The 23,808-nt window shown below is 33.7% G+C and overlaps 1 protein-coding gene across 1 annotated transcript; it reads left to right on the plus strand.

Moving 5' to 3' along the window:
- Positions 1–3,709: 3,709 nt before the first annotated feature.
- LOC132550140 (cGMP-gated cation channel alpha-1-like) lies at positions 3,710–22,101 on the plus strand. Its single transcript, XM_060214156.1, has 13 exons — positions 3,710–4,863; positions 6,553–6,611; positions 10,795–10,856; positions 12,952–13,040; positions 13,521–13,620; positions 14,627–14,781; positions 15,050–15,136; positions 16,143–16,239; positions 17,548–18,422; positions 19,571–19,666; positions 20,098–20,239; positions 21,284–21,394; positions 22,054–22,101. Exons 1-13 carry the CDS (start codon positions 3,710–3,712, stop codon positions 22,099–22,101), a joined length of 3,075 nt encoding a protein of 1,024 aa, XP_060070139.1.
- The last annotated feature ends 1,707 nt before the right edge of the window (positions 22,102–23,808 follow it).

Here is a 23,808-nt window from a genome sequence, read left to right on the forward strand (position 1 = left end):
ATAATTTTTAACAACTTTTTATCAATTAGCGTTCATCATTCTTTCATGGTACAACGATTCTTGTTTTATGAGACATCAGATAAAAACATCATATCTGTCATATTAGAAAGAGTAGGAACAACGAGGCCTTATTTGTCAGTTATCATAATATACCAATCATTATAATGATTTTCTCCTGAGAATTAAAAAGTATTACAAAAAATAGAAGTCTTTGAATGAGATAGACACTGTCGATGGACATGAACAATAAACCCGAAATTGATGAAATCATAAAAAAATATCTTCTAAAGTTACAACGTTAGAAAAAAATTAGTCACATGTCAAGTTATAATATCTGTTGAATATTAAGAATTCCCCATTTGTATTTTGACATCTATTTTGTCCGATTTAGAGTTTTCTAACTAGCCGTCTAGATATCCGCCCGACCCAACTTCAAATATAACAGCGTCACTGATGCGTCCCAGGGATACGAACAAATTGTTTAGGACAGTTTAATTAATTATATTAAATATACAACAACTGAAACCCAAGCGATTGCCTTTTCGGTACAAACCAAAAACGTTTCAAACACAATAACCTATCAAAAACGGTTTAGTGATACTGCCCTGTATAATCTAAAAAGTATATTGCTTTACATTGGCTATGAATGAAATCTGGACAGTGGGCGTGACTTTAGCCCACATGGGAGTTCCCGATGGCGGGAATGGTCACGCTTGCCCTGCCTCTAGAGTTATGACGATGAATCTCATTTCATGATTGATTTGACTAATGTGGTTAAAAGCTCTGAATGAGACCGATTACGAGGGTTTCTTGACATGAATAATTGATTCTAGATACGGTTTGGTATCAATGAAATCGGGCACCCTGGATCATTCTATTATTGGGATATAAAGGAATTTAAAGCAGCAGGTCAGTGTTAAAAATCAGTTCATGCCATCTTTCTTGGCCTGTGCATTTCTCATAGATAGTATTGTGTATACGATGAAACGCATTACGGATTTAGCAATAACATAACAATTTATCTGGGATTTTTAAAAAGGCGTCATGCTGAAAATGTACAACCCCAGTAGCTGTAGGAATATTTGAAAATACAGAAGTTTTATCAATGATAATTTTGATGCGACCATAAAAAGGAAGTTCTCCTTATACATTGTGATATCAATTATGATAAATAAAACCAAAAAATATTAATACAACATACTTAATAATTTTTGATTGTTTCGTTACTCGAAAAAAAATCCTAATTCAAAGCGTTAAGCGAAATAAGAACAGAAAGCAAACATATATATTATAACATTTTCTCGATTGAAATTCGCCAGTCTAGTATTCGCCAAGCAATATTATGGTGAAAGTAAGACACAAAAATACGATACTGAAATCCAGTATATTCAAAGTTATTGGCAATCTGGTAATTTATTCATTAAATTAGACTGGTGTAAACATTTCATATGCTTCATTCCCCACTCTTTTGCATTTGGTTGCTCCTGTGGACGAAACGGCCTTTTCTTATCAAATGGAAATGAGTACACTACCAAATCATGAAGGAGTGATAGTCAATGTGGTAGATACTGGTGATCTGATCACAAATGTCAATGTGGTAGATACAAGCGATTTGATCTCCAATATTCCAAATAAATGAAATGGTTGTATGAGCATGTGACTGATGTATGTAATAACACAGTTTGATGTATGTTGTGCCTGCATATCCATATATATTTTTCTAAATTAAGAAATGAAATCAATGGATTTATCAATTATGTCTGCTGTCATGTTTCTTCTATCACACTTCTGAGATGTTCATTTCAGTCAAACTCGAAATATAAAATCCTTCAACGCTCTATTAGTCTTGTTCAAAATACACTTGTTCGTGGATTAGAGAGGTTTTATCGACTTTCTCCGTGATCTTTTCCGCTTGTGTCAGTCTCTTACAGAATGCTACACTGCATAGCACAGAGCGCTTGGTACGAGACCTGTGGTGTCTTGTCTCCTCAAATAACATGCTAACTGACTGTATGAATATTTACACATTCCAACCGTTGTGATGGATTACATTATTTATTTCTTATTTTGAATTTCGTTTAAAGGACTGATTAGTAACGGTTGGTTTATATAGATATGTTAAACTGCTATTGGAGTTTTATTCAATGTGGAATGTCTTTATGTTAAACTTTAAAATTTTCGCCTGGAGTGTTTATGGGCTTAAGGGACGATGGAATATGGTATGTATTACCTGTATTTTTCTGACAAGTCTAAACCACGATTTCATTCTCTGTATGTTGTGTAAGTAATGTAATTTTTACATGCAATTCTGTTCATTGTTACTATATCTCCCTATATATTAAACACTTGCGCTAATGAAAGGTCATCATGCTCAAAACAAGCAAATATATTTACAGGTAAACCGTGATTCTGATCTCAGTGTTGTTCATAAAAAGTTACTATATCGAGGCTTGAATATGGGTAATGATTGTGAATTTAACAATTTCAGATTTTGTTTTGTTGAAGTTATGATTTGGTCTAAAGAAAACATTTTCTTCATCATATGCTCCTTTGATCTTTCTGTTTTTTCTAATGAAGTCAATAGAATTGAAATCCGAAGTTGATATCGAAATAAGTTGATTGCGAGTACGGTAAGGCTTAAATATCAAAGTATACATTTGTTTGTGAATTCGATAGTTTTAGACTTTTTTCGTTTAAGTCATGATTTGGTCTCTAAGAAAGCATTTCATTCATTATCTACTCCTTTGATCTTTATTTCTTCTTTTTTGCTTACTTGTTTTGTTTATCAAGTTAATAGAACTGAAATCCCAAGTTAATATTAAAATAAGTTGATTACGAGCACGGTATGGTTTAAATATCCAGGTATAAATTTGTTTGTGAATTCGAAAGTTTAAAATTGTTTTTGTTGAAGTAATGATTTGGTCTATAAGAAAACATTTCCTTATCTATTCATTTGATCTTTATTTCTTCTTTTTGCTCACTTATATTGCTTTTGTTAATAGACTGAAATCCGAAGTTGCTATTAAAAGTAGTTGATTTGAATATCTAAAATGGTCAAAAATTTCTTTCTATTGCAGAATCAGATGGATATTGACGTTACAACAAGGACAGCTCTGACAAGGATTTCCACCACACGTCTGTGATTAAATGAAAACAACACTAGTGCCACTGGATAAATGAACTAACTCGTATATCTATGTGTACACTATATCTATATCAATCAGTATTCGGGAATAAAAGATTTATCAACCATGGAACGACTCAGATACATATAAAAAACATTCTTATACTCCAGTCAATGGCTGAAACAAAATAAGGAAAGTGATACTTCGATTTAACTACGGTTATATGTTCTTAATTGAAGTCATTTTTAATTATTCACAAATTGGAATGGCGTTTGAAAAGTTATGAAAATCACGCTTGTATACAATATCTAAAGTTTAATGCTAGAACCACAACCACCAGAAAAGTGCAACTGGACGCACATGTAGAAACACTGAAATTGCGTTTTATTATTGGTTTACAACGGCACAGATATCGTCCACGCCAGACAGTATATAATCTGTAATTTGAAACATATTTACACTGAATTCGGATGTTGAAAAAAAGATGGAAGGTTTATATAACAGGGGGATATTAAAAAAAATGGAATGTTATCTTAGACTGAATTGTCCATTTCCAAATATAAATTGACACGTGTTGGATCTAGATGATTGGAACATTGAATTCAAAAGTAACATTCTCGAAAGTAATTTCCATCATGAATTTGGAGGCCAACCCAACAGATACAACACCCGACGTAGATATTGCGACACCGTCATCACCGAAAATAACAACTCCAGTGGGAACACCTTCTCCGGAAGTTCGAACAAAAATGGAAAATAGAAAGACAAGTACATCTTCAATTACAAGCAATTCTTCAGGAAAGTCAAAGGCTCGACTTAACATGAAATCACGGTTAGGCCGTCGTTCGGATCAAGTTTCAACCCTAGGAACTGGAGAAGAAGAGGAAGTTGGCAAGGGATGGCGTAGTCTCAGAAATGCAGTCAAGGTAACAAATGCCGTAGCGACCAAGAAAAAGTCTACTGTAACACGAGAGGATTCATTTCTCAAAAAATTCTCAACACGCCAGCCATATAGGGATGAATCTATATGTAATCCCATAGAAAACCATACTGAAAATGTTAGTAAACAGGAATCAAAGGAAAAACATAGGACAGTGTTTCGGATGGACGGCAATCTGATGCTGTATTGGACTGGTATAGTCACGGTGGCCGTGATGTATAACCTATGGACATGCATTGCACGCGAAGCGTTCCGAGAGATACATGAAGATCACCTGTTTGTATGGATTACATGTGACATCCTGTGTGATATTGTATATATCTTAGATATCATATGTCAGTTTAGAACGGGATATTTGGATCAAGGCCTGATGGTATTTGATTCTGTGAAACTGGCTAAAAATTATGTGTCTACGAAATATTTTTATTTGGACCTTGCCTGTTTATTTCCTTTGGATTTTCTACAGTTTATCATAGGAATACATCCGATGGTTCGATTTCCGAGGTTTATCAAACTCTATAGAACATTTAGGTTCTTATACATGCTAGAGTCAAGGACAGCTTATCCAAATTTCTTTCGAGTTGCCAATCTTACACATATACTTTTCCTAGGGTCCCATTGGTTTGCTGCTTTTTATTACCTTATATCAGAAGCAGAAGATTTTAAAGGGGACTGGTCGTACCCTAAACCAATTGGAGAGTTCTCATCAGTGACCCGGAAGTATTTAGCTTCGCTATTTTGGTCGACCTTGACCTTAACTACGATAGGTGACCTTCCACCACCAGAAACTAATTGGGAGTAAGTACATATGCTTATTGACTACCTCTATCCTTTTTTATTTTAAGAAATTCACTGATATTTTCTATTTGGGTAACGGGTACCACTGCATCGTTATGATTACGAAGATAACTTCCACCTATCTGGATATGGAAATTCATCAAGTCTTTTAGTTCAGTTTGATCCATCCTTTTGTGTTTCTTTTAATTATGAATTATTCAAACGAACACATTTCCACATAAAAAGGTATGCGAATAATTTGTCTTTAACAAAAAAAAAAAAAAAAAAAAAAAGAAATACTGTCTGATTTGCTATTCTAAAATAATACATGATTTGGTAATAGTGGTAATATAGGTGGTAACATTTCGAGTCAAAATGGTACCCGTCACCTTAAATACAACATATATACGTATTCTTTGTATGGAATGCATTGGCTATTTTACCTCAGTGTAGTAAATAGATTACTATTTAAATTTCTGGATCAAGAAAAAGCTGTAATGAAAATCCAGAAACATTTTAGAATTTTCGAATACGATGCACTCATAACCTCAATTTTTGTGATTTCCATTTTTATCAATAATCAATTTTTGTGATTTCCATTTTTATCAATAATCAATTTTTGTTGCTTGCAATTATTTGTATTACACTATTACAACAATAAGTATTCATATGTTTTACATGATTAAGTACGGTAGCATTTAGCATACATCCGACAACTTCTTGTAAGATGTAGAGTATTCATAAACCATATCCTAGAAGGAGGATAGTAAATGGAATTAATTCTTAGATTCAAAATAGGTTTGAATAGATATGAGTTGAGTCAATAAAAAATCTTAGTTTTAAATGTAAATGCAATGTAGTGTCAAAAAAGACCAAGGGTATGTCTACACGGCGATGCAACCCCGTGGTATACATCACACATGTATCAAGGCCAGATTTTTGTGTTACAGTGCTCGACTTTCCTATTCTGCGTAAGTATCCATTGTGGATTCGTCGACGGTTTTTGTTTCTGTCAATTCGAGCTACGTTTTCAGCATGATATGTTTACGTATTTCTGTACTTAACACCAAAATTGCATTCGTTGGCTGGTTTTATTTCATGTTCAGTTGCATTTTTGTTTTGACACCTCACCTACCTTTGGTTTTATTTTGTTTTATGTTCTTTATGTGGTTAGAACGGTAGTTTGGATCAGGAAATTGTTGGTATGAGTGTATCGTACCTTTTTTGATGTAACATGCCTACATGTGAACAAAAATTTGCTTAATTCTCCCATACGCGATACCAAATAAAGTGTAACGTAACCAAGCTATGATACTTTTACAAAAATCAATAATAGATATTACTAGTTAAGTTACTCGAGATAATAATGAGTTGATCCTACGTTCGAGTGACTTCCTGTCACTAACTCTTCGTCTTCTCGTCTGTCATAAGTTACGTTCAGTTATGTAGCTACTTTACAATTTTCAGCATTTTTCTCTTTTTGTATCAGGTTGAATACGAATCTATGCTTCAGTATATATTCTTTTTTTAAAATGATACTATTTGGAAGTAATATTTAGTTATATTTTAATATTTTATGGGGGATCCCTGCCATTTTAATGACTTAAAACAGTTTATTCAATGTCTATGTAAAATAGAATATGACAAACATTTGTAACCAGGATAAACTTATAGTGAATGCTACTGATGACACCAACACTTTTCTTGCAGGTATGTCTTTGTTATAGTCAGTTACCTCATCGGTGTATTCATCTTTGCCACGATTGTTGGTAAGTAAACTATTTAATATCTTACTTCTAACGAAACATATTCAACATACTAACCAATGTTTAGCGGGAAAAGTTAGCCTAACTCTTTAACGTACACATACTGTAATGCTTTCTTTTAATTGCTATAAGGTATACAGGTGTTTGTGTCGTGTGTAATGGTTCGGTAACGTAAGTAAATCAGTTACTCCTTGATAACGTCTTATATTGAATCTTACTGAAATAAAAATATCAGTGAAAGCTTCCCTATAAAAATTAAACAAATCTGTTATGAATGAAAATTTTTTTCACCCTGCAAAAATATGATATTCATCCAACAGCTGATTTGTTTGAAGAATAAAAAGGATTGCATGTGTAATGTGAAACTTCACAAATAGAGGATGAAATGAAAGAATCGTTGTTGGTGACAGGAATTACAATTTCTTAGCCACAGCATTCGAGTATAGTAACATCATACATTAACATTAGGCTAATCGGACCAATATGACTCACAACTTCGATATGAATGTCGATATCAAATGTTATGTTGTGACACATACATCAATGAAACGACCTCTCAAATATCACGACTGAGAGGAATTTGATAAAGATTAGATCACTTGAAACCTTTTCATCACTTTTAAATAATTTCGTTGAAAGTAGGTAGCATTAACACATGACAGGCAAACTTGTGAGTATGTGTGATCAGGACAACAGTACTTAAATAATATCGGTTGTAAACCCCTTACACATAGGATACTACACTGATACTGCTGAGCAGTGTAAAAGAGAGGACCACTTTAACACAAACAGAAACATCCAAGAAGTATCAAGTGTCGATTAAAGATAATTATTATCTATACCTAAACATATACTGGTAAATAATATTATTCCCCTTTTAGACCATTGAGTAAACATGCTAACGGTTGGATAGTCAATATATATACCACTTGTGGTATATCTCCTTCCGTTCTCTCCGTTTGTTGTAACGTTGAACTTTGACCGAAAAGACGCTTCACACATTCATGGAAATTAAAACGCGCAATAAGTAGTTCCATATTTTTTTGTGCAATTTGCTTTTTTTCCTGAAGTTCGTGTTGCTGTAACCTTTGAAAAGAAATAACCTGAATTAATGCAATGACACAACTTCACGTTGTGTAGTCTCTATGTTCTTTCTGAAATAATGTAAACTGGCAAAGATGTATTGAACAGGAACATTATCGCCTGTGTTCTTTACTTAAATCAGCGTTACTTTAACATTAATGCATTATTTGTATTCACCGATTGATTTAACGTCGCTAGCAATATTATTTAAAAGTTCTTCTGAATGTAAACGTTTCTTTAAAATGACTTAATTACGAGTGTTGATGTGCTAAATTAATCCGAATCTTAAAGGGAAAACTATTTGCTAATACTTGCTATATGAATTCAAACTGATAAGTGATTAGACTGAATTGAAAAATCGATAAAGTAAGAATCAAGGAAGTGACTTGTCAACAAATTTGATTGAAGAGCAAACGTATTAAGCAGCACCGAAATCCCTCCATGTTATCAAGGCCAATCCATGAAAGATAGAGTTCTCAAACGAGAAATAGATTTTAATTATCAAAGGCATTAAACGTCATGTGTGAAGAAGTGAAATGTTACCGATTAGACCATGACTAACAAAGCTTTCTTATTGTCTTCGTCAAAATACATCACTCTCTAGAAACCTGTAAAGTAATATTTTCCATCAGATATGTCTACCACGAAAACCGTGATATTGGCAACAAACCTTAAAGCATCGAGTCGACATGCAATCACTATAGGTTGTGGAAGTAGGAATGTTACAATTTAGAAATGGAAATTTTGCAAAGGTATTATAGAAATCAATACTTATACAGCTGAATTAGAAAATTAGAATCGGTCCCTGATGTCTGCGTAAAAGTATAGATGAAGGTATAAGGCAGGGCAGTTGTTAGTCTGTTATATCTTTAATGGTGTTATCCGATGTACATCCTTTGAAACAAAAAGCTGCCAAGAGAGGGGCTTAATAATTCTCATGTGTAACTTTTCACAATGTAATTCGCTGTCGTACTTGCTTGTAACAATGTCCACATTTACTTGAGAAGAAAACATTCCTGATCATACAAGGAATAAATAAGACGGTCGTATACTCTTCCACCTAATAAAGCTAAAACGGATATAGTATATTGTTAATTGTAGTACAAGAATTTACCACTGAAACCAACACTTTAGACAGAGCTTAAAATACAAAATTACTGTAATGGCGCATCGAGTAACATGAATTCTATGACGTGTTTAATAACTTAAACAATTGAAACCGTCTACTCAGCGTCGCTATGTGTTATTTAACTGCCAAGAAGTCGATCAAACCAAATCGAAATAGAAATTTAACATGCAATCTTCGTGTTGTACGTATCAGAACTCCCTTTCGAACTTCTGAAGGTGCGTCACTGAATTTAATACCAACGGTAACATAAGTATCCGAGTATATCTGAATGGTCGAACTGATGACTATAAACAGTATTGTTCCCATGGAACTTGTCGTTGAATGACTAATGAATAATCAGTGGCGTCTATCAAACATATATTTGACTTATCCGGTATCAGTGCTTATATATTTGTACTTATATATAGATATACATTCAGGGTTGTGTGGAATAAGGAGGTGTCGGACGTCTCAATGTTGATAAATATTTAGACTAGCTGAATAGACATGCTTATTAGTTTACATCAATGAACATAAAGCATAGTGCTTTTGTAGTGTAAGAGATAGTGTTTCCTAGGCATAATGTTTATGTTGTACTTTTCTTCTTGTGAACTATATGTAACATAACATAGAGAATATTTGAATTGAAGGCATCAGGAATACAGAAGTTTTTATGTCATTTATCCTTCAACAATCATCAGAGTTTATGAAAAACTTGGGTACCCTTTATAGAATACTAAAAGTTCGCCGTTTCCAAAATCATTACATTTTAAAAGTGCTCATGTGATTTGGTTTCTGTTCTTCATTGAGTGGCAAAAATATAACATGGCTGGATGTTCATATTCTGATTACAACATCGAATTGCGGAGAATTTACACATGAGGAAACGAAAGTCCGTAATGCGGTACTATTATATGAATAAAGCATGGTTGTTATCAGATCTACAAGATATAGAGAGATATAGAGCCAAAACACAGTTTATATTTTAAGACGCTGACCATGTATTCGATTTAATCCCTGCAACATTGATTGAAAATCATACTATGAAACTTAAACAGTTTTGTTGTTCAATCTGTGTTTATCTGATGTTGACTGAAAATTACCAAATGACTGACGCCAAAGTAATTGCTCCGTATGGATATACAGTTCCAAACTCCATCAGATATAACAGTGTTTTATAGATTTTCATACATCAACATCCTTATTGCAGCATGTAAAATCGCTTATTTCAACAACTGTTCATATTTCTAAACGTAATATTCAAGCAAATTTAGAAAGTAATTCTGTCGAATTACCGCACGTGCTAAAATACACGGCTGTTTTCCGTCAATGCCGAATACAGCATATATGTGGCATGTGTATTCTGACGACGGCATAGCCATTTGCAAGATAAAAAAATAAATATGACTCGGGTAAACAAGTGAATGGACGTTTTACGAAAAAGTGAAATAGGACATAAGTAAAGTAATTGTACGGGACAAGAAGGTGGGAGTTTTGTGTGACGAGCAAGTTGGCTATACGGGGGATGATCATGTAATGTTTTGCTTGAATAACGGGAGATTATTATATGAAACAAGTGAGTTTTTATAGAACAGACTGGGAGTGTGAGAATGGATTGAGAAAAGAGTTTTAGAATATGATATGAGTTCTGAGTGACATGTAATGGTAGATGGAAATAACAGAACGATGATTTTGTGAAATAAGTAAAGGTAGCTTTCTGTGTGGGACAGGTGAGTGTCAATTAAACACAATGATATATTTATACAATAAAGAACTGAGGTAACGAATACATCAAAATACAAAAGTGAAACAAGTTCTTCATAGTGAAAATATCACTTTAAACTGTACCAATGTTCTTTAAGATTTGCATCAATTAGTTTGGTAGATAAAATGTCGTTGTTTTCTCTGTCATCGTTAATCTGTACGATGAAAGTTCCATATTTACTACTTACATATTTATGAAAAAATATCAGAAATGTTTTGTTGTTTCTACAGGACAGGTTGGAAACGTAATAACAAACCGGAATGCCAGTCGACAGGAGTTCGAGAGACTTTTAGTAAGTTATACTGAAAAAAATAACCAAAAATATATACTTTGCCATGAGTTTGAGACCATCCATATTTTAGATTATGCTGAATTTTGTTAGTTATATTTAAAAAATATTCAATGACAAATTATCATGATATGTAGTAATGTTCTTTAGGCATTTAACGAAACTTTGCAAAGTCGATAGGAAAGAAAATGTACAGAACTTAAAGTATGATGTAATTTTTAAAAAGACATACTCAAAAATAAAGCCTAACGTCTAGAAAGATACGTCATCAAATCACTTAAACGTGTTACTTTATCCAGAATAGTAACTAATCAAATAGCTCTATTCGGTATGAAAATGTCAATACCAAGTATAGCCACCACGCAACTCCTGAATCCATACAGTCCGTTATTCTCCAATTATTTGGCATTTTGGTCTCTTTTATTGACCGAGAAAGTCCAACACATGTTCCATTGGGTTCGTGTCTGGTGACATTTCAGGCCAAGGGAGTGTATCTACCACTTCTTGTCTTGTCTAGTCGGACTCTCTGTGTGGTTTGACATTGTCAGCCATTAGGATTGGTATTTAAATGCGGAACAGTTAAAGAGCGAAGGATCTGATCAGGGTACTTTGCGCAATGAAAATTCCATCAAAGATAAACAAAGCGTACAGTTTACAGAAAAGTATCTTCAAAGGGCTACAACGACACCACTAAATGCTGTTATCCCAACAATGTGATTCTAATGGTTGGCCATATTTCGATATCTCTAAACACGAACCTGCCGTCTGTCTTAGTAAGAAGAGGCTTTCATCAGACCAGTGGACTTTTTGCGAAGACCAAATACTCCATGTGAACAGAGGACGATTTACTGGTCGGTGAGAACGAAGTTGCCTATTGTTCAAAAGTCTGTTGACGTTACGCCGGCTAACATGAACATTGAGGTTCACCTGTCCTTTCAGCCTGTTGGTAGTGGAGTGGTGAATGAGGCCTGCCTACATACTTTTGAACTCTGGCATACCTAGGACGTTCGTCAACATGCCCGGTTTGGTTAAGACGCTGCAGTCTCCGACAAATAACAGGATGACTATCATAAAAACGTGCAGCTACTTGCCTTTATGCCATATCACCTGAACCTTTCCAGACGCTTGCCATCTTTTGGTATTTGTCAATTTTCGATGTGCCATTTTAAAGTACAGTATGATCAAGTTTATGGTTTACCAGTGCTACAAGCGCAAACGTTGCTTTAGGTCGCAGCACAAACTCGTTGTTTGATAAAATACGAGGAACTCAAATTTAATCATGGATATAGTCTAGCTGGGTATATCGCCAGATGACATACAGCACCAAACACGGAAGACACTGCAAGGAGTATGACAATGTATATTTTAACAAAAGGAAAAAAATCGATTTTGCTTAAAATTTTCCTACTGAAACTGATGGTCTCTAGTTTGTTGCAAGGTGTATATGTTAACAGTGAAATGTAGATCGCGTCCGTGTCTTATTTATGCTGGTGCTGATGTAGGACACTTTTATACAGTGAAATGTAGATCGCCTCCTTGTCTTATTTAGGATGGTGCTAATGTAGAACACTTTTATACAGTGAAATGTAGATCGCCTCCTTGTCTTATTTAGGATGGTGCTAATGTAGAACACTTTTATACAGTGAAATGTAGATCGCCTCCTTGTCTTATTTAGGATGGTGCTAATGTAGAACACTTTTATACAGTGAAATGCAGATCGACTCCTTTTCTCATTTAGGATGGTACTAATGTTCATATATGCGGGGTACCTTTTCAAAAAGGGAGTCCAACTCAAGTTATCTCCCTTTTGGAGGTATCGCGGTACAATTTATTATGTCCTTGTATATTTTTTTTCTATTAATTTACATTTTACACCAGTTATTTCAATATTGAAATTGAACTAATATTCTTTGATATTAATCTAATGTGATTATTGAAACATAAAGTGTCATACATGATTTGTTTACAGGCAACTATTTGATACTTTCGGACTTGAAGATTGTATTTGATAAAATGTAAACTCATAATATTGTAATAAAAATGGTGAATAACGTCATATCATTTTACTTTAACATACGGACAACCATGTTTTATATAGGATGGTGCTAAGTTATATATGAGGATGCACAACGTCCCCCCACAGTTACAGAAGAGAGTACAGAGATGGTATGACTATGTATGGAAACGGTAAGTCTGTGTACCGTGTAAATTCCTCATTAGAATGACGTACTACATGATGACGCACTTATGTATGAAAGTTGTAATTTTTGGTAACAGATTCGCGATAAGAATTTATGCGATGAATTAAAGAATTTTATACAGTATTAACTAGTTACAAGATGGTGCAATGATATTAAATTTTTTTCCATATACAATAGTTGAAAGATTTCATTGTTCATTCATATGTATAATGAAAACAAATAGATGATTTCTTCATGACCTATCGAATGAAGAGAATTGGTCTGTGACAGTCATCAGGATTTCATAATTTTCAAATCAAATCTAAGATCATCTAGCAAAGCTAAAATCTACTGTAATGAGTCATGAAATGTATTGAAGATAGAGCTTGGTCAGGAAATGTTAAACGACAGTGCTGGCAGATGTTTTGTTGTCATTAATCTTTTTTGACCTTTCGCTTGATTAGACATCCATATTATCTTGATACAGCGGCCGGATGAAGGGATCCGACATCAATTCATTGGGTATGCTACCTGACAAGTTTAAAACTGAACTGGCTATTCATGTTAATCTTGAGACACTGAAAAAGGTAAGTTTCTTATCATACATATATACATTAGCATAATTTATATGTAAAAATCATTATGATTCGAAAACAGTTCTCGTTGTGTGTCTCTGTGTGTGCATGCCTCTTTCTCTCCGCGTGTCTGTGTGCATCTGCTTCTTCCTGTGTCTATTTGTGTTGGTGCGTGCCTCTCGCTCCCTGTTATGCGTTTCACTTTCAATCCCCCCGCTCTCTCTCTCTCTCTCTCTCTCTCTCTCTCTCTCTCTCTCTCTCTCTCTCTCTCTCTCTCTCTCTCTCTCTCTCTCTCTCTCTCTCTCTCTCTCTCTCTGTGACTGTGTGCGCGCCTCTCTCCCTGTCTGTGTAGGTCGATGTGTGTGTGTGTCTCTCCCTCTCTGTGTATGTCGATGCGTGTGTCTCTTTCTCACTTTCTCTGTGTGTATGTGCGCGCGCCTCTCTCCTTCTCTATGTATTTCTGTATGTCTGTGTTTGCATCTCTCTCCCTGTCTCTATCATTGTGTGAGAGGATCTCTGTGTCTTTGTCCCTTCCTTTCTCTGGCTCTCGTTATGTATTTGTCTGTTTTCCCCCTCAAAAAAGACAGGACATAAAAAATATAAATCCATTAATACGAAAAACCTTATCAAAGGTGTCAAAGCACATTCACACTGTTTGAGATATAAAGAAACTAGAAAACTCATTAATTTGTGTAGAAACGCATTCACTATTTCATAGTTTGTTGTCTGTTCACTTACAACAGAAAATAGTGATTCTGTCTGCAGCATCCATGTTTGCTAGGATTATAGAAAATGATAGTCCATGTTTGAATAAGTTAATTGTACTAAACAATGTAGGGAGGGGCAAACAAAGGTAAAGGGTGTTCGAAATGAGTTTCAATATTGGTAGGTTCGTTTGGTAGTATATCTCTATACTTAAATCAATTAATATAGTATTACCTGCGAAAATGTTTATAGAAACAGTATTTTTTATTACTTATATATTTTTAAAATCTGGAAACACTTCCCATTCGACCAGGTAACCATATTTCAAGAGTGTCAGCCCGAGTTTCTACATGACTTGGTGCTGAAGATGCGGGCCTACATCTTCACCCCGGGAGATTTAATATGTCGTCGTGGAGAAGTGGCCCGGGAAATGTTTATCATAGCTGATGGACTCGTCGAGATCATTAGGTATCACTAATGGATATTTTTAAACGTTTAGCAGTCATATCAATCTCTAGGAAGGCAACCACAATTTTCTTTATCCTGTCTTATTTGCTTCTCGAGTTTACAGTTGTGAGAGACAGAAGAAAGATAACTCGAGGAAAAATCAAGTAAAGTATGTGTGAATATAGAAAATGAAAATTTGAACTGTAGAAGATTGTGCACAAAGATATCATGACTTATATACAAATAAACCTTGTCTGGTAGCATATCTGACATACTGTATTAATTGCAGTGAGACAGGGACAGTGTTGACACAAATGGGAACTGGAGATTTTTTCGGAGAGATTGGAATTCTTAACCTGGACGCCGGTATCAATAGGTAATATTTAAATACATAAAATGGAAAAAATCTTATAAGTAGAAAGAGAGAGAGAGAGAGAGAGAGAGAGAGAGAGAGAGAGAGAGAGAGAGAGAGAGAGAGAGAGAGAGAGAGAGAGAGAGAGAGAGAGAGAGAGAGAGAGAGAGAGAGAGAGAGAGAGAGAGAGAGAGAGAGAAACAACAAAAGAACTGATTAATATCTTAGGTCTAAATTGTGGTTCAACACATAATCTTACTTCATATATAGTAGAGTTTTTCTCTGTTTGGATTAGAAATTCAAGCTCTCAGAACGAATGTGTTTAAACCTGTTGACAAACGTAAATTAATTTGCGGTTATGAATAGGAAGAAAAAAAACATTTTGGAGGCAAGACATTGTAAACGAATGTTTCGAAAAAGGGTGATTAGGCAACAACAGAAAGATGTATATGTAAAATTTGGAAACTAGAAATATCAATCTAATTTAAGATTCGAAAACAACAGAAATGTGTATATGAAGGTTAAAAAACAAAAAAGAATTATGTATATAAGATTCGGGAAAATAGAAATTTGTACATCTAATTTTGTGAAGGTACATCACTATTCATACATTTACTACAACGTGTCTTTCCAATTATTAGTGTTCTGGTTTGAAGTATATAATTAAATTTCAGGAAGATCGTATGACTGTAACAATTCCAGGTCTGAGCTATGTTCTATGAAGTTAATAAAACAAAACCAGTCAACGCCACGTGAAAATATAATTGGTAGTTATGGCAATGATGGAGGGTTTTTCTGTGGAATTTACTCAATTAAACCTTATTAAAAACATGAAATACAAACAGATGAAGACTGATAGTTGTTTTCTTCTGTATTTCTGATTACCATGTATATTACGTTTCTTCATTAATGGCAATAATATATATAGAAAACGTTTAATAAATACAAAAATAAATATCTATCTATCTGTATATTTATTCAAATATTTTATGATGCAAAATAACAGTAGCATTTATCTATAAATTTACAGGCGAACCGCCGATGTAAAATCAGTCGGCTATTCGGAACTCTTCGGACTCTCGCGGGAAGACGTATTGGAGGCACTCAAGGATCACCCCGAGGCTGAGGTGGGTATTAGTACGTACCTCGCGTTCAAAACATGTAGGATATATCCTGGTTAAACTACAAATTTCACAAACTGAAAGTTGGATGGTCAATATTTTCAGAGTAACTAATTATCAACAGCTATTTTCTCAAATTTCTAGTCATATTTTACCGAATTTTCAGAATTATTTATAAAAATATTACGACAAATTAAAACAAGATCATTGATTGGTATTAATGAAAAACAAAGCGTCAAATGTCAGAATTAAGAATAACAAGAAGTTATTCAGAATTTTCATGTGGATAAAAGAATGTCATTCTGCAGACCATTTTAGTGGAATATGGAAGAAAAAGATTGCAATTTTCTGCCAAAGACAATCCAGACAATGGAAATATTAAAACGGACATTGGCGATAGAAAAATCAAGCACACTTTCAGGTACCGGTAGGTCACGAGTTTTCTGTGAAACACCATAGTAGGCATAGAGGTAGTGTGTGTGTTCAAGCTATAGGTCACCGGATGTTGTGTTTTGCTGTAACAGAAAGTGACACTGACGCCATAGCAGAAGGCATTTGTGTTTCTGTGAACGGTTTTTTTTTCATTTTAGTTGTTGATGAAAATACAGTATTAAATCTCCATTTTTTTTTCAACATTTCGTAGTTGTTTTTAATTTGAATATTTTGAAATTTATCTTAATTGTTAAATGAGAAATCGTCATCATTTTTATTCAGGAAAATACTAAACACAAATGCGACATTGTCGAAGCAGTTATCTGCTATGGCTCCCGTTTGCTTTAATCCGTAAAGAACTTGTAGAAGCCACCCCACCTCTTCCGTTTAGACAGACTACTAATTATAATCAAATGTAGGGAAGGGTCCATTGCACAGTTGTATAATATGCATTGATATTACTTACGATTAAATTATGAAAAAGAATATCACTTTCAGCGAAAAAATGCTAAAAATGATTAGAATTCATTCTGTCAATACAAGTCATTTATAAGTGATATTGTTTCATGGATCATATGTGAATTTTTAACTGTTACACAGTTTTTGAAATATTACAAATCAATATTTGAAAAAAAATATCACAAAGCATTTACTTACGTGTCAAATATTTTCAAAAAGTATATCAATTTTTTTTTATAATTCCGAACACATAAGAAAAAAATATCGGTTACGGAAAGAATATGTAAAAGTGTGTGCGAAAGAGTAACATAAGTGCATATTAGCCACATATCACGGATATCCCCCCCTTTTTTTACATCATCCTTCTTTAGTGATCCTAATGCTTTATCCATAGAAACACTTATATTTACCCTTGCCTTACAGCAAATAATCAGATGCTATGGACAAAGACGATTAAAGGAAATAGAAAAACATCGCAAACAGACAAAACAATCATCTACTGTTAGCGACGGTAATTTATCGACGGGGCATCTTTGGTCGCCAAACTCACCTTGTAAAGGACTTCGAGCAATTATAACAGCTTCACAGAAAGCCTCACCAAACAAGCAAGGAGGGTTGCCAGGAATTCGAATATCAAATTTTGACGAAGAAAAAAACGAAAAAAGAATGAATGGGAAATCGAAGCTTGTTAATAGCGTAAAACGATTAGTAGGTAGACGGAGTCAAAGGAATGATAAAACACAGCACAGGAATCATCAGACAAGCTTGGTACATCCTGTGGATACACTCAACAAAAGTCCGATGTATCCCGGGTACGAAACAGAGACAAATCTCTCTTCTAACGTCAGAGGTAATCCGAATGGAACTTTAGTTTGTGAAGCTATTGAGGACAGTCTTGACGGATCTACACTTGGCTTAAAAAGTCTTCAGGTGAAAAATGATTGTTGTAACACGTCCCCGCGTTTTGATTCTCTTGAACGACTTACAAGATCTTCAAGTAAACATCCAAGCGATTCATGTCAGAAACACAAATCATTTGAAAGTAATACATCTGTTGAAAAAGAGGAATGCGGGATGTGTTCAAGAAATAGTTCACAGAAAAACGAGACAGGAGACAGCACGTCTTTGACGAATGTGATTAGCGCTGAATTAAGTACACCCGTTTCAAATACAACTAACACTTCAAATCTACTTATGCAAGGGGATTCTGCACCACAGCCACCCGTTTCCATGTCAACTAACAGTCACGAGAGTTGTGCTGACACAGTTACTAACCCTAACAGTGATACATCGTCCAGGTATATTAAGGGACTTGTTGCAGTAGTTATGCTTCCTTGCATTTATAGTAGTTTAGCCATAAATATCTTTTGCTTAACATTTTCCATATATATATATATGATTATCGTAAATCGAAATTTGAAAAAGATATGATCGAGATATTGAAATACTTTTCAATATAAATATGTAGATAATCTCCTATTAACACGTATGTGTAATATCTTACAAATGAAAAAAAAAAGAATGAAAATTGATCATTGATTTCATATTTTTTTCTACATAAAATCAGTGATCATTCTTGAAATACCGTAATGGTAAGCTCATACGATATAGAGGACAATTGATAGAGAATTTCGTTTCTAAGACTCATATTTGTTAGTGCCAGAAAGCCATCAACTTTATATATATCAATCACCGATAACACGGTTGACGTACCATATCTTTAAAATAATTTTTTTTAATGTCGGATTGACATGATACCAGAAGCGATGTGTCAAATGTTTACATAATTTCTGTTTACATTTACAAATGCCATTATTTACATATTCAGTATATAATGTATGTTTTCCCTAGATGTTCTTGATAGAGTACTAACAACCATATAGCATTCGGTAAAATAATCAGAATTCTTCTGTAACATAATGTATATATTTATATATAAATCCGTTCATATATCGATGTTCTTGTGACATATAGACATTCTGTGACGTAGGCAAATCAAGAGAGTAATTAGATTTCAGCAAAACCTGAAATTCATTAATATATCTTATAAAGTAAGACCAACAAAACGTAATGACCGACTTAAATGAGATACTTTCACTCTTCACAAAGCTCTTTAATCTGAAGAACTATGTGATGGTTGAGATCAGATTATTGGGAAGGTCAGTCGGTACATTTTGTCGGTTGATATTCCTACTTCATGTGAATTGAAAATAATATATGAATATTCGTATATGAAATCAAGTCTACTTACAGCATCGGTTGCTATGATACTGATTACAATGTTTCTTAAAAAAACATTTTTTTATCTGATTTATATGGAAAAGTAATATTAAAAAACAACATGCTTATGATCCCTGAATTATAAAACTGCTTTGATTTTATTTCCTCTGCAAATAAATATACAGGTGTTATCTATCTTTATTAATACCGGATATCTCGTCCACAGTGGACTGTATCAACCACCATATCGAAATTACATCCGGGTCCTCCAAGGTACATCAAAATGGCCGGAATCCTTCACTTTACCTGATAATATAACGGAGTAAGTATACATGATATGTTTGTATCCAAAATCGTCTTAACTATATTGGTCAGTTTAAATTAATCAGTATCAAAAGTGTATGTATTGTGTATTAATACATCATCCGTCTGTTAACCAGTAATATTTCTGTGTTTGTCTCTAGTGTAATGTACATTAGAGTCTTTCATTGGTTGCGCCAGTAAGCAATTAAATGTGATGTCATAATATGAACAATGACGTGATGTCATGAATTGAAAATGGAACATCAAAATAACAACCTCCGTTTGATTTTGTCCAACTTATTGTTACCTAAAAACCATTCAAAATATATTTTTCTCAATTATGTGATGAAAGCGATTTTAATTTTGTTTTTATTGCACATGTCAGAGATTATATGAAAATATAGTGTTATACATATATCATAATGATTGAATAAATATGAATTATTACAGTATAGAAGAAGAACACACACCTTGTAATTCTCCTCGGATATTTAATCGTCGTACATCTGTTGGTTCTGCCCTTCCTGACAACTCTAGCAAGTGCTGTTGTTACAAATTACGTCATCATCTTCACGATATGGAACACAAACTGGTGAGTTTATCCTTAAAGAATATGTTTTCTTTATACTTCTGAATATACAAAAAGAAATCCTGATATGTTATGAATTTCTCATAATATTTGCTTTATATATAGAATCTTGAAATATCCCCAACAGAAAACCAGAATGTACTTCGTGGTATGACTAGTTAAAATGTTTTAAAGAGGTAGAAATGACTCAGAACTGACATCGGAGTCAGTAGTTAACGCGTTCTGATGGGCCGTTTTAAAGCGGATAAGACCTATTTATTTTATATCGAGATTTACATTCGGTGTTGCTTCAAAAATATGTTATATAGGTGGAAAGCTCATATCTATCTTTACTAATCACTATACATGTGGAACAGATAAGTGCACTCAAATGAAAACTCAAACTCGTAAAAATATAGTGTTACTAATACATGTATTTAGATAGTGACATCCAGTCTGTTCTTTACACACGTTTAATTCTCAATCAACGATATAGCAACTACTGTAAAATAAATTACATTAGCTTTCACCGAGACCTGCCCGGAGATAGGCAAAATTGGAAAAAAAAGCTCGGGTCAACTTATCAGTACAAGGAAGATCTGAAGATAGTGAGATAATGTGTTGTCGATATTCTTAGTTGTATATGTACACCATCGCTTACTGTGGCTTTTCTTCCAGAACATAAACATCTGTACTGAAAGTGCCTGTCCCCCTGTAATACATCTTTTACGTTCACCACAAGTTGCTGTGAACCGTAAAAATCTTTGTCTATTAAATTCGTGTTTAAATTTGTACATGTAATTTCATGATAAAACGTTTAGTTTTTAACTAAGAAATACACGTACTGTAAAATAGTTTATTTCATTGGGATCAATTTCGTGGTTTTGCAGAAAATTGCTATGTCGTCGGCATTTGATATATTGGGTAAAAAGTATTCAGTTAGATAATGATGTTTTACATTTTTTTTTCTAACGTCTGTTAGGTAATGATGTTTTACATTTTCCCAAATAACTGATGTATTTTTTATTTCGAATCAGAATGCCGTCTAATTTTGAATTTATTTTGTAGGGTAACATGGAAGAGGTTTATAAAAACAGCTTAAAAATGCTAAGTGCAATTTCAGAACAACAAATTTTAATGATGGAAGAAATAAGCAAAAACAAATCACTTTCCATGGAGGTAAGTCAACACGAAAACAACACCTGGCAAAGGTAAAAGAGGAACCCAAATCTGATATGAGAAAAAGTTAGTTTGATCATAACATGCTTACGTTTATCTCTTCCTTTTTACATTGAATTGTTTTACTCCGACAGATTTACTATTAGATAGAGAATTTTATTGTCTGGGCTTAATCTGAGGTTTCATACCAATATAAAGTGCAATATTATTTTAATAATTGTTATGATGCTTTCAAATTATGAAAGTTCAAAAGATCAGATGTTTTGAAAATTCTAAGAAAAAGTTTTACAAAACCAGCTTAAAATGCTTGGTGTAATATCAGAACAATGAACTTCAATTATATTTTTGAAAGCTTTGATGTGTTCAAAAGCTATTTTGTATTAATTGTTCAGAAACAATTCTAGAAATCGATGTTCATATTTGTAACTTTTATCGCTGTTGAAAATGACAAAGGGAGGAGAAAAGGATAATGAAAAGATACTTAACATTGAATCAGATCCATGTAAAGGTGTTTGGTTAGATTTGTTACAATATGAACATATGAGAAATGATTAGTTACTTGAACAAAATACCACAATCTTCTGTGACCGCTACCTTAGATTTGGTCGGTACTTGATGACACCATAACATATATGATATTTCTTTCTGTTTTCTTTTAGACATCAGAATGTTCAAATGAACCAGACTTTGAAAGCACACGTTTATAGAACAAGTATCTTAGCCGTTTAAAGGTAATTAAACTTTATAGTTTAGTACTTATAGAAAGTATATAAACGTATACAGAGAACTAACAATTTCGTTGTAAAATAGTTATTTCAAGAAAATTTTCGTTCTGGAATTTGTACTCGCATACAATCTAAAAGAGGTTGTGCTGCTCTCCGGGAAGTATTTGTAATAAGAAAAAAAAGTGGTAAAAATCTTGGAGGGTTTTGCTGTTGTGTAAGAAATTATAGTAAGCATCTTTGTATCAGAAATCGCAGTTAAATTTAATTCTGGGAAAGGGTTGAGCTGCTGTTTTGGAAATCGTTGTGAAATCTAGATAAGTGATTTACTTGCGGGCAAGAAATTCTAAAATCTCGGCGAGGGTTGTGATTCTGTGGGGGAATTGTGGTAAAAATGATGGAGATTGTTGAACAAAATCTCGGAAAGAGTTATGCACCTGTGTCAGAAATCGTGGTTAAATTTAGAAAAGTGTTTTGCTGATGTTTGAGAAAGTGTGTGAAAATGTTTTGTGCTGCTGTGAAGGAAATCCTATTAAAATCAAGAAAAGTCCTGTGCTTCTTTTTGAGTAATTGTGGTAAAGATCTGGAAAAACGTGTTGTGCTGCTTTGTGAGAAAGTGTTGTGATGCTGTGGGATAAATTGTAGTAAAATCCTACGAAAGTGCTCTGCTGACGCGGAAGAAACCACAGTGAAACTAGGAAAGTGTTGTATTGCTGTAGGAAAACCTTTAGTAAATTTTACGAAAGTAAATATGTAGATGTTATCAAGAATGATAAATAATGTACCTCTGTTATTGCTTTTTATCTTCCAGAAATACAGAAAAATCGTCCTTACCGGACTTGCAAAATTTAAGTGATGTGGCGGATACACTGAAAGAAGGAAAATGTTATAGATTCGACTCATCAGTGATTATTCAAATTATTGATATGATCGGATAATTTTAAAGGGAGCCAACCCGTTTTGATTAAAAAATCAAAATGATATTAAGAATATCTTTATGAACAAATGAAGGCAAAATAAAGCAATCTAGTGTCGGCGATCTAAACCTTTGAGTTGCTTGTGCTGTATTGATCAAATTCGGTGGAAAACATTGAATATTGAATCTTCCTTTGAAGAGAATGAAATGTATTTCGCTCAATTTCTTGTTGTATTACAAATTTGCTGTTTTGTTACTTTAATAAAACGTACTGATGACAAGGATTGCATTGGGTTCTTCATTAAATGATTAATACACGACATTTTGCATAGATACCTGATTCTTTTGACAATCTGTTCAGATGTTTTGCATTTCTAACTACAAGTAGTATTATAATAAAATCACACTCAGTCACTTTTATACGCATTTTATCAGTTTGAACTTTCTCATGAGCTTATCTTCAACCAAATCAGGTACTGTTTCATGGTTACTTGGAAGGCAGTGAAAATGTTCCCTTACGCTAAAATTTGATTGATTTCAATTTGAAGATGATATCTTATTGTGTTATGCTTTATCTAATCAATGTACTATTTCTAACGAACGTGAGGGGAGCACGTACTCATATTTCAAGAATGTCAGTTATAGGCAAATTATATTTGATGATAGAAATGCTAATGAATTGGATATTATTATAATTGTTTTCAGTTGGAAATGAACAAAAATACAGACATAGCACCATCTACAGTGCTTATTAAATTGACAATATAAGAGGATTG

This window comes from Ylistrum balloti, unplaced genomic scaffold (assembly GCF_031769215.1).
Source record: "Ylistrum balloti isolate Yb309-2 unplaced genomic scaffold, AGI_CSIRO_Ybal_v1 Utg370104, whole genome shotgun sequence".
Taxonomy (NCBI): Eukaryota; Metazoa; Mollusca; class Bivalvia; order Pectinida; family Pectinidae; genus Ylistrum; species Ylistrum balloti.

Bases quoted from the DNA above. Each gene is read 5' to 3' on its own strand.
- LOC132550140 (XM_060214156.1), top strand. From the start codon at position 3,710: ATGATTGGAACATTGAATTCAAAAGTAACATTCTCGAAAGTAATTTCC. The intron at 18,423-19,570 runs GTATATTAAGGG...TCTCGTCCACAG, and splicing joins AACAGTGATACATCGTCCAG to TGGACTGTATCAACCACCAT. The intron at 20,240-21,283 runs GTGAGTTTATCC...TTTATTTTGTAG, and splicing joins ACGATATGGAACACAAACTG to GGTAACATGGAAGAGGTTTA.